We start from the raw sequence: 12,805 nt of genomic DNA, 5'->3' as shown, positions 1-12,805 counted from the left end.
ATAAACATTTATCATTAATTTTGTTATTTTAGACCTTTTTTAATATTTTCATTGCTATTCTATAAAAAAAATTAAATCACATTGAATTATTATGACGTAATCATAGAAAATCTATAGATAAAAAATTGGAAAACAGCTTTGTTGTTGATTTTTGAAACGTGACAAAAAAATCTTGTAGGAATAATTAATCTTTTTGGAGGGGGTAAGGATTAATCTTAGACTTACCTATAAACTCTACAAACAGCCTGTGTATCATGACACGGATTCCACGAGGCATCAAATATGACAACTCTGTTAGCTCCGACCAGGTTGACCCCCAGGCTGCCAGCTCTGGTCGACACAAGGAACAGCATGACCTCTGAGTCGGCGTTGAACTTGTTGATGAGCCTCTCCCTCTCCTGGGCACTTGTGCTGCCGTCAAGGCGATAATAGTTCACTCCGGGCTTCCAGTTATTCTAAAAAACAAACATTTATAAGTCAAAATGTTGACCAAAGTTGACAGCTTGTTGTAAAAAGGATATTTACTTTTTAAAAATATTCATACTTTATGAAATACTAGCGGCTAAGTCCCTAGAGGCCTCTAAGGGCACTTAAGGTAGAAGGGGGAAAAGTCGATCTCATCCCATTTTAGATTTGAGTTTCAAAAGAGTAAAAAAATAATTTTTAGGGGAGGGGGTTGAAGACACCCTCCCCAAAAATAGTTTAAAGCCTTCCTAGGACCTATTAGGAGCTTCACTGTAAAGGAGAACAATATCGGTTCAGCGGTTAGCGAGATCCTTCGGGACAGACAAAAAACGCTTGCTACTTTATATAATAGGATTATTGACCTAATTAGAATTCTGTTTTTCTACAAAGTTATATGTAATGCTCAGATATTCAATTACTTAAGTGTTTTTTGCTCCTCTTTTTATACATAACACACACCCACTCTTTAATTTTCTATGAATCAGACGTCAGTCCAAATGGTTTAAAAAATCAATTTCAGTTTTTGTTATTTGTTACCTCCCCCTTTTCGTACCTTACAAATATTTAGAAGAAATAAGGGGTATAGTCCTTTCCACGACATCCCTCCATAAGGAGCGATTCTTCGTATTTTTTTACAGTAGCTTTTCTCCTATTTCTAGCCCCTGCGGGGGGCTCTAACCCTGCGGGGCCAATTACCTAACCATGTGGGGCAATCACCTAACACAATATAACCTAACCTAACCTAAAATAACCTATAAAAAGCCATTTTAAAATTACGACTAATCGCCCCTTATGGAGGGATGTCGTGGAAAGGACTATACCCGAAATAAGTACATAATCAGTCTTTTGAATTGTTTTTTAATGTATAGGATATTAAATTATCTAACATTAATCCATCTCTGTGTTATGCTAAAAAATGTAATTTAAAACTTTTATGTAAGTAGGTAATATTAATTTTTCTTAGCATTTATTCCTGAATAAGAATCTTACAAAAATTGAATTATCAACAGTAACACAGCTAGGACTTGCATGAAAATAAATGTTCTTGTTTAGTTCTATAATCCTCTCTATATCTCTCTCAATTTAAAGTTTTATATAAGGTTGTGTAATTTAAGTCAACATAGAATTATCACCCTAGATGCTCAATCTGACACTATGATCCTTCCATTTTAAAACGGAGTTTCTAGTAGACGAAGATTTTTGTACAATTGGTTACCCCCAAGCAGAGCTTAAATCTAAGAAATTTCATTTTTTTGGCTTCACATATGATACGGAAGAAAGGGGAAAAATGCCCTTTTGTACACTTGGGCTGATCGTTCCAACACCGCGTTACAATTGGCCCTATTAAGGAATTGTTTATCTAGACTTCCTATATTAGCTCTGAATTATAGAATCTTGATGTCAAAATATTATTCAGAGTAGAATGACGTGTTTGAAAATATTTTAGGTAGTTATTTAACATTAATCACAATTAAATTTTGAAACTAAATACCTATCCAAAAGTTATGCTTTTAGTTGGGTATTTTAACATTATTAATCTAACAGTACATCGCAAATCTTTTAACTGGCCAAAATATTAGGGGCAAAATTATTATTACCCTTTCTTTAGATAAAGTATCTCCTCCCTCTAATAGAATTGACGGTAAATTGACACACATTCCCAATTATGTAAAACAAAATCATCTCTTCCGCAGGATAAAATCAATTATTAAAAAGTTTAGACACTGTTGGGTTGAACCAACCAATCAAGACAATTAATTGATGATAGTGTTAGAAAATTTTTGACTACCAGTAAAAGTTACGGTCCATGTACCCTCCCTCCTATGATATCTCTGTTTGATTAAGGTGCGTGCACAGGACTATCAATTATTACCTTTTGTCCGGGCACAGTCCTCTTCTGTAGAAACTGTTCAATAAGGTTTAATGTGCACAGTGATTGTGAGAATAACAGGAGTCTGTCTCCAACTCTTACACAACCCTGCAAACAAGAGGTTAGGTTAAAATTCAATCAGGAAAATTGCCTAAGTTTTAAGCTTAAAATGGGATACCGACCTATACGAATAATTTTTAAAAATCGTAAATAATAATTTATAAAAGGATGCCAAAGAAATCTACTTTTTTAATAGGATTGTATTTTCTTGAATTTCTTATTATGGCTGAAAAAGCTCAAAAAAATTCTTTCTATATATTTTTATCTTTACTAACAGTATCTAAATCCCACACTATTTTGGAAAAAAAAATTCATTAATTTTGTGTCTAAATTTTTATAACAAAAACGTTTTTATATCATTCACAGATAACATTTTTTGTACTATATTTTTTATAATATAAAAACTTTACCTCTAAAATTGCCAAAAATATTTGAAGTTTGTTACTGTGTTCGGCCTGCCCGGATGTATATGCATTTAACATTCCCTAAATAAAAATATTGATCAAAACATGATAAATAATCATCATTACTTTTTTATTATCACAAAACCTTGTTTAATACCTAAATACGTTTCATATAGTGAGCTAGAACAAGTTATGGATGTAGAATATACGTGAATATTATGTACTGTAGTCAATTTAGCTTGCTAACATAAAACTCGTTAATTGACCAGTTCGTTCATCAAGTAGGAGGGGAGGGAATGGGGTAAAGGGGTGAAATGTGGCAATCGTTATTTTAGCCCGCTGCATGTTTTTACAATATTAATTCAACTGGTCCCAAAAAAAAGTTCTGCTTTTAATAAAGAAAAAAATTAGAAAAAAATTAATTGATCCGACAGAATCGCCTTTCTTCCTGGTTATTTACAGTTTAAACATAAGCTAAATATAAATAACAGACGATAAAATTTACAATTTTATAAAAGCTACAATGCTATTAATTAAAAAAAAACCTCTTTATTAATCGTAAATGATAAACTTAAAATTAGCGTTGCTACTTCTTATATAGCCAAAACGGACAGATAAACTAGTAGCTGGTCCGCTCATTATGTAATATTAAACCTCTAACTTCTCTATAGATATTACATAAGTTTTAGAAGAACTGCAATTCTATACAGTTTAACATGGAGACAGGAGAAAGAGAAGAAAAATGAGAAGGAGCGAAAGAGTAAGGGAAAAAAAGGAAGTTTTCGTTTGTGCAGAAAAATAAATTATATAACAAACATCATCGACGACGTACTATTCGATAGTAGTACTAAATTTCGTGTATTTTTAGTTTCTTTTTTAATCTATTTTTAAAATGGGTAGTCAGCATAAACAGTAAGGAACTGGTTCGCCTACCTAGGAAAACAACTTTAGATTTACTAGTCCGACCCTAGATTCACTATCATAAAAATATTATTTATCTAAAGGCCCTTAGAAACTCAATATCCCTGCAGGAGTCTTTTTAACCTAACCTTATATAAAAAAAAGCATAAAAAGTGTTAGTGGTCCACTTTGGATTTATAAAAAGCAGTCAACACAATTGATAATTGTTACCTGTGCCCAGTCATAGTTAATCTCCTCCTTCTTTCCATCCTGTAGACCCTCCTCCAGAGAACCTGGCAGGGGCTGCCCGTTCCCATCTACCTTCAGCGTCTTGCTGTCCAGGTATTCCTCTGGGTCTATGTCGAAGTCTATCTCTTCCTGAACATTACAATAGTCATCAGACAAGGGAACAAAGGACTAGTCTTGGATAGCTTAAAGTTGATCAGATTAGTGCATCAGGATTTCGGTCGAAAAGTAACCCTTCTATAGATTAAAATTATTAGTTGAAAAGTTTGGACACTATTACTTCTAAACTAACCAAACAAAGTTTAATAAAAATTACCTAAATTTATTGAACCAACAATTAAGATAACGTAGTTATAAAACTTTGGATACCAATGTAAATTACAGTTCAATGTCCCCTCCCTTTATCATTAAAAATGACTTACCCTCTTCTTGAGGAAATTATAAAGAACATCCGGATGGTTCCATATCTTGCAACAAACAGCGAAAGCTTTCAGTGGGTTTGAAACACATCTAAATTAAATATTTAAATTATTATTATCTTTTCTGCTTAACAAAGTAGTTGGGAGTTCATCGGCTGGCAGTATGTTGGGGCCTGGGCAGTTTTGAGTCATTTTTTAAATTAGAAGATCACTCAATTATGATAAAAATATTCTTTAAAATGTTTGTTTAAATATTTAATAAATAAGCATTTAAGAAATATATATATATATATATGAAATAGAAATATGATTATGTAAACTTTAGTTAACACCTAGTACTGGTTTGATTATAGAACTATCTTGCTTCAATAAATTATGATTTTTAGTAATCTAAGATGAAAAGATTTCATAGTTTCATAATTATAGTTTTGATGTGATTTTTAATATGGGGAAGAATCTCTGCCTCTCAAGTTTTACGCCGTCAATCAAAAACCATTGTTTTTCTTCTTGACAATACAACAATAAAATTTTATAGGTTTAGATGAAGTATCAACGGATTTCTGTACAAAAATGTAAAAAAAGTTACCTATTAGAAATAAGCTCCTCCATGAAACGCTTATAAAGTGTGCGCTGAATTTGAGTTAATCTGACAAACAGAACATGTTCTGTTTTATCCGGCAGTGATTCCTTCAATACTACATGGCTTCGCCTAAACAAAAAAGGGAAATATAATAAATATAGTAGAACTAGATACATCATTAGAAAATTAGACCAATAAGAACACAGTAAAGGAACAATTTTACCATATTATAGGTACATATTTAGGCTCGAATGAAATAAATCATATGGGACGAAATGTAAACAAAAATCTTCGTCTGCTAACAAATACTTTTCTAAGTTGAAGGGAGATTATTGTGCCCATCTAGGTTAATAAATCTATTGAAAATAACAAAATTGTCATTCTTCTGTTTTAATAACTAAAATCTTTAGCTCAGGCAAAAAGTAGCAGCCATATCAATTAAATAAGCAGTCGCAACAAAGCCGCCGCCAAAATGCGGCAACTAAAATAAAATAATCGTTATTTGCGTTATGTATTTGTACACTATATGAATGATAAGCAAAAAAAAAGTTTTCACAAAGTAATAAAAAAGTTTAACTTGTTGCATATACAAACAGTGAATCATAACTTCAAATGTTTGACGATATAACTTATACTCATAACCAAGGCTTTTAGGGGATGGTATTACCCCTAGGTAATGTACATTCAAATATTGGTGTAAAGTTTTGAACAAAATTAGTTTATATAATCCAATCATAATTAAATCTTAATCCAAAAGTATATAAACTAACAAATGTCAGAAAAAGTTTATAAACTTTGGGTAGCTATACCATTCAGAAAAAGCCTTTCCCATATAAAACGGTTAAAATTCATCAGTTTTTGTTAAAGAACTTGAATCAGACAGATGAACAGACGAAATATCCAAGCTTTGTTGTATCTGTGCTTTCTATATATGTGTTAAAACACATTATATGTAAGATAATAATGAGATCCTTTTCCTACTAATCCTACTAAATTAAGAAAAACAAAAATTAAAATAAAAACTTTTAATTTGAATGAATAAGTTTTGTAGATTCTAGTTATGAAAGAGGATTGTATAAATTCCAAAAAAGAGAGAGGGCGAGAGTAAGATAGAAAGAAAGAAAGAAAGAGAGTAAATGTAGAGAGGGCGAGAGTAAGATAGAAAGAGAGTAAATGGAGAGATAGAGAGAGAGAGGGATGAGTTACATAATTTGTGCAAGTTAAGCTGCAAATAACAACGTGAACTTTATGTTAACAATTATGTAAATTATAAAAATAATTATGTCCATATGTAGCGCAACAATAGATAGCCAACCTCCATTTCTAAGAAGATGCAATACGGTAAATTTAAATGACTATAAATAAATCACGTACTATGACATTTTCATTTGATACCTAGTTTATCTAATTTTATTTAATTTTTTAATGTTTAATATTCGCCAATACAAAAGGAGGACAATGTCGCTTTTCTTACTCTAATCTGACATAGTTACGGATGTACGAACCTACCATGGGTTCTAGAGTAGCTGGATTCTGCTTATGATATCTAGTATCAGCAAAGTTGTATATAACTTATCTTAATGATTAATAACTTTAGTTATATCATGATAATTATAATAAAATGTCACGTGTATTTTACTTTGTAATAAAAAGTTTAGAAATAGCATAAATCATACCAGAAAAAAATTACATAAGATTAAATGCAACATAAAGTTGATTTGGTAATAAACAAAGTAACTTTTAAATCAGGCCATTTACTTTAGAATTTTGACAGATTAAAAAGTAGTTTTATGCAACGATTCAGAAGAACTATCTGTATAATGTATAGATTTTTATGTCATTAATAACCCAAGTCTAATATACCAGCAGAATGAACCATTCAAACATTGTGTATGATCATGATAATCGCGAGGGTGATTTAATTTATGATACAAAGAAAAGTTTTTCTAAGGTAGGTGCTACACTTAAACTTTGAAACTTACCTCTGGACAAATCCTTTGAGTTGTTCATGAAGTACGTGTGCTCGATGCTTCATCAGACGGACATCTAATTAAAAATTATTAAAACTACTTGGTAAAAGTATTTTTTTTCTTTTTATGTGATTAATTTAATATATCTATACTCAAAAAAACAATGTACCTAATTCTGTTAAAAATCTGATTTAAATTATAGAATCAAAATTATTTAATAACAAAAACTAAAATAAATTAAATAATCTTTGCATTAAATTCTCAAATTTCGACCCAACATTCTATTCATCTCTATAAAAGATATAGAAAAAGAAAATTATATTTTGTAACAGTTTTATATTTAAAATTATATCTTCCAATACACTAAAAAGAAATTTCTGTTTTTTAGATATTTTATTTGATAAAAAATAATGTTTTGTAACAGTGTTATTTATACTGAACTTTTTTTTTAAAAGGCTTCTTATATATTTAATTGTAAAATAAAGGGAGGAGTGGGTTGCGCTAAAAATCCGTAAAGGTTGTGAGTTTTAAGTTAAAAACAGTAGTAGAACGATAAATGAATTTTTTTTTATCAGAAATACACATATTTAGTGAATATTATCGTTCCATTACTATTTTTAAGCCTTAAAACTCACACCTTTACGGATTTTTAGAGCAACCTTCTCCCCCCTTTATATTATGGTAGGGTGGAAGGGCCAATTAAAAAAACAAGGATAAAAACACTTATTATGACCTTTCATTTCGCAGTTGTCTTAATATAGCAAAAATTTGGAACTATGAAGTAACTACGGCGTGAATGTGTTGGTTTTAAGAAGCTGCCCCCCCCTCTCTTCCCCATAAAGTCTATTTTCACGTTAATTAGTATGAAACTGTAATTCATATTTTTTCTTACTGCATAACAATTTACTGTGTTATTCTTCCTTTCTAAATAAAAATCAATAAATGAATGACTAACCTTTGGGGGTCGAGTCAATGCACTGTCCATTCTGTATCGGCCTCTCAAACATGTTGGTGAACTCAGTCTTGTTGCCCAGGTAGTTGGGCCTCACAAAGTCCACCATGCACCAGTACTCCATCAGGTTGTTCTGCAGAGGGTAGCCTGAACACATATTTTATATCAAATAATTCACACATACATAGTTCGAAGTCGATTAATATTTGTCATTAAACATTTATACTGGTTTAATTTTCACTATAACTAAGATTCTTAGGAAACACTATCTTAACTACCAAATTTATTTCATTTAAATTAATAGGTATTAATAACCATACCTGTTAAAACTATTCTTCGTTTCGTCTTGATCTGTTTTAAGGCCTAGAAAAAAAACACATATAATGACGAATAAAATAAAAAACCAACAACATCCCTTATTTTTCTCAATTCATTTTAAAATTCAAACTAATTTTCAAGTAAAAGCAAATATCATTTAAATTGATTACATTATGCTTTGTATATTAAAATGCAGAATTAAAAACCACATATTTTTTAGCAACAAATTTCATTTTAAGTAGAGAAAAATCGAGGGAACAAAAATGATAATACATCAACGGTAAGGAGGAGGGAGGGGGACAATACACTAGCTATAATTCCAATTTTTAATTTTCTGAGGCTAACCAGTGCAGAATTATCTGGGTGTACCAACCTGAGAGATGGAAGCATGTGAATTCTTGATTCTGTGTCCTTCATCACAGATGACAAGGTCAGGTCCAGGATTGACCAGCGCACTTTGAACATCTGAAAATAATTCAGGTTTAGCTCTTTGCTTTAGATACAAGAAAGGGTTGTTGATTTATTACAATTACCCCCCTCCCCCCGATAATAAGAAATTTATCTTGGTTGTAAAATATGAACCATTGGATAGAAGAGGAAATTTGATAAGTAATGTTATTTTTTTGAATGATTATATGCTTTGTTATTGTCCAAATTAATTTCAATAGTTATATTGTAAGTACTAATGACTTCTTCGCACCAACCATTTGTAAAATAACCATTTAATCCTCATGAAACTCACTTTCATAGCATAAGCCATATTCGAGATTTTATGATAAATATAGAATAAAACTTAGTTTCTCTCTAATTTCTCATATTTGTAATGTTACATAAAGTTGCTCCTTACAAAATTTGAAAATATCTCTCTGTTATAAGCTAAGATCAATGAAATAGGTGTACATTAATCTATCTGTCAATACTATTATAAAAGTAGTAATGTTTTTGTTAGTTTGTTTGTCGAATTATCGCTAAACACTGAACCGATTAAATTCTCCATTTATAGCTTATTACAGGTCCTGGGATGGGTTTAGGCTATTTAAATTTTGGGATAGTTTCAGGCTGTTTTACTAATCTCCTTCCCAGAGATGCTAAGGGCGCATCCAATAGAACTACATACCATAAAACAGTACAAGGAAGCTTAAATAATCCAAAGGCTTTTTTTTATAGAATAAAAATTGCCTTAAAAAGCTAACATTAATTCAATTTACACAACAAGTTATTTGCTGTTTAACAATATTTATTGTTTAGTTCTGACACCAATTTGAGTATTTTGATGTATATATTGAGTACATGAGTTTGTACTGTAGTTTTTGTCAGGGAGGGAGAGACATTGGACACTAAATTAAACTGGTGCCCTAACTTTTATAACCGTGTTATCTTATTTGTTGGCCTAAAACCTTTGGGTACTTTGGAAAATTTAGATGAGTTGATTCTAAACTCATAGTGTTCAAACTTTTTAACCGATAATTTTAATCAACAGAATGAATAATTTTGTTCATTATTTTTATCATTATTGGGGCTACACAGTAATTTATCGTGCACTGTCTCATCCCCTTATATCCCTTAGTTCTAGTTAGTAAGGATAGTTGCACAAGCATACTTTTCAAAAGAAAGAGAGCAAGAATAAATAGATTATCACATTTTTGACAAACATACTATCTATAATACAAAGTAGAACGATGTCTGTCTGTCCGTCTGTCCGTCTGTCTGTCTGTCCCTTAAGATCTCGGTAACCACTGAACCGATCGGATTCTACTCTTCAGGGTATATACCTATTGGTCCTGTGGTGGTTTTAAGCTATTTTCTTGGGGGGTGGGACACCCCCAACCCCCCCAAAACAAAAAAATCCCCCCCCCACAGTGCAGCAAAGCTGGACATTTCAAAATTTTTAACCATCGAATTTGAACCTCATCTTTTAATTAATATATAATATGAGCATAATGATGAAACTAGCAGTTGAAATTTTTAGAAAATATTTAAAATTGACTGAGTACCAGCTCGTTGAAGTTGGCTACCTAAACAAGAAATTATCCCAATTCAAGGAATTTAAAAATTTCGACCTTATGTCAATTGAGCAATGTTTTAACATATAAATTAATTTTCTAGTCGCTTTTAATTGTTAAAATCAGTAATGGCAATGTTAGTACTAAATAAAAAACCTGAAAAAGATATATTTTTTATATCATTATTATGAATTAAAGGCATTTTTTCTAAAATAATTGTTTTTTCATATGTTTCATTTTTACGTTTATTTTATGTTCTTTAGGTTATTTCTCAAAAAAAGCCGCTTGGGTAACCTTCCCACATACATTTATAATTTAGCAAGGTTATAATAATGATAAAAAAGTGGGTCCAATGTTTACCCAAGAGGCTTTTTTTCGTATATTCACATTTTTATACAGTCCCTACTTAGTGAGAAAGTGTGTAGTATTTGACTTTATCAAAGCATTTGTTAATTTATCTTAGCAGTTATATTTAGCCTAGCAAAGGAAAACCAACATAAATAACCCTATTTCTTTATACAAGAGCAATAAAAATACAAAAGGAAATATTTTTGTCCCCTTTATTGAAAGAGAAGGGTAATTAATATTATGCCCGCCACGATTTGAAAAAAAAAGTTTGGTTTTCATTATAATAAAATTATTTACAATCCTATTAACGAAGATACTCTTATAATTTCAAATGTCAAATACTTTTCTTAGGTGCTATTTAGGATAGAAAATTGGTCTTTGTTTTAACATTACCCATAACAATTATATAAGCATCATTTATATATCTCACTTAGTCCGTCAAGAATGCTCAGAGAGTCATGGAAATTCTCTGTTAAAAATACTATTTCCTTGCTTCTTTAAATTTGATGTTCTATCATGGACATAAGGGTGAAATTGATCTCTTTAGTTGTGTATGTCACGTATAGATTGTAGAATGTTTTTATGATAAAACCTTGACTCTAACCTTTATGGCGCATCTACACTGTAACTCATTTGTTCGTCTGTTTGTCCAATTCTTTAATATTTTTATTGCTTTCTACATAAGGAAATTTTCAATTTTTTATCATTCTAGTCACCTAGAGAAGAGGGAACGTCACGACTTCTCCTTAGTTTTTGTTTTAAATTTAAAACTTGGGTAAAGAGTTATTTTTTTAAGGACGGTTTATCTTGGTAGGACTAGGGTGAAGCAGTATACACATAATATTTTAAACTTTAGCCTGACATTAAGAAGCTGCATGAGCATTTAGTGATCTCTCTTAATACAGGCAGGCAAACAATTTTTTAACTTATTTATAAAGGGTTGTTAACATTTAATTTTAGATTTTTAAAAAACTTTTTAATGTATTGCATATTAATTAGCAAGAATTATAAAGTCTATAAGTACCAGACCAATAAAAGAAAGTCATTCCTTGGGAAGTTTAATAATAAATCAACAAGTTTGACACTTTAATATAGAGATTTCTAAGATAATTCTAAGTTATTTAGCATTTACCTAAAGATTTAAAATCTGTCATCAAACAACGAAGTATAATTATTTTACTGCTTATCTTTTAGGGACAGATAGACCTACTGACAACTCCCAGTTGAAGAATAGTTGTGGTACAAACCGTTAGACTAAATAATTCTGTTTTAATTTATAGCTAGTATATAGCGACTATGTGGCACTTGAGATAGGGGGGGGGGGGGGGGGGTGATGATTTTGACCTATCCCATTTTATATTTTAGTTTTTAAATTTAAAAAGAAATTTTTTGGGGGGGGATGAGTATTTATTTTCTAGGGGCGATTTCTCTTGTGAGAGTGTTGCCCCCCCCCCCCCATAGTTATAAACCTTCCCAGGATCTGTGTGAAGCTACATTGTAAAGGATAATAATATCAGTTCAGCGATTAGCGAGATCCTACAGTACACACTGAAGCACACAGATCCTGTTACTTTATTAAAAGGGTAAACTTAAACAAAATTCTATAATTTATTTTAGGCTATGTTTTGACGTTGAAAAAATAATAAAATTCATAATTAGCTAATCAAAAAATGGATCTACTGTTTTCTCATTGCATTGGCGATTCTAAATTGGTATTCTGCATTGATTTATCCCAAGAATTGATCGATTTATAAAGCTTTTAGTAAACATAGTTAAAATGTCCAAAAAAACGTACATTTGCTGCATTGTGCCCCCATTTTTTTTTTTTGCTTAAGATTTCCTTGGTCCTTTAACGAATTTCGCCTAAATTTTTTTTATCACCTCTTGGGGCAAAGCCCCTAGAGGCTAGGGGCGAAGCCGCTAGTTATTTATTAAAGTAGTAAGGATTTTTAAAACATGCTGACAAAAATTTGTTGCACTTTTCTGGGAAGCTTTAAAACATCCTAGGTTGGTTTTAGGCCATTTTACTGATCCTCACCTTCCTAAGAGTCTATGGGCGAAGCAACTAGTTTATATATCATATAATTTGTGACAAATCTAAATTTTGTAACGATTTTGAATTCATATTATGATTTGAGCATTTTCATAGAACACTTCCAAATAAGACTTTCAAGGAATCATAGTTTGTGATAAATTCAGGGAGGGAGTGGACATTGGACTAAAAATTTTAACTGACCAAAAGTATTAGTTATCTACTTTGATTTATTTAA

At 31.0% G+C, this 12,805-nt stretch overlaps 1 protein-coding gene across 2 annotated transcripts in view; it reads right to left on the bottom strand.

Moving 5' to 3' along the window:
• The window catches only part of LOC145317251 (helicase ARIP4), a 38,719-nt gene that overhangs the window by 2,265 nt on the left and 23,649 nt on the right, over positions 1 to 12,805 (bottom strand). For both annotated transcript variants that reach the window (XM_080158245.1, XM_080158244.1), the window contains 10 exons: positions 8,558 to 8,649; positions 8,187 to 8,229; positions 7,870 to 8,013; positions 6,927 to 6,990; positions 4,951 to 5,073; positions 4,368 to 4,455; positions 3,931 to 4,077; positions 2,806 to 2,880; positions 2,339 to 2,443; positions 226 to 455 (listed from right to left, as the gene is read on the bottom strand). In XM_080158245.1, the coding sequence (XP_080014371.1) occupies positions 226 to 455; positions 2,339 to 2,443; positions 2,806 to 2,880; positions 3,931 to 4,077; positions 4,368 to 4,455; positions 4,951 to 5,073; positions 6,927 to 6,990; positions 7,870 to 8,013; positions 8,187 to 8,229; positions 8,558 to 8,649 (1,111 nt within the window). The remainder of the gene's footprint in view (positions 1 to 225; positions 456 to 2,338; positions 2,444 to 2,805; positions 2,881 to 3,930; positions 4,078 to 4,367; positions 4,456 to 4,950; positions 5,074 to 6,926; positions 6,991 to 7,869; positions 8,014 to 8,186; positions 8,230 to 8,557; positions 8,650 to 12,805) is intronic.

Source organism: Acartia tonsa, chromosome 4 (genome assembly GCF_053477335.1).
Source record: "Acartia tonsa isolate MP-2025a chromosome 4, ASM5347733v1, whole genome shotgun sequence".
Classification (NCBI taxonomy): domain Eukaryota; kingdom Metazoa; phylum Arthropoda; class Copepoda; order Calanoida; family Acartiidae; genus Acartia; species Acartia tonsa.
This window is presented reverse-complemented; position numbering and strand designations above follow the sequence as displayed.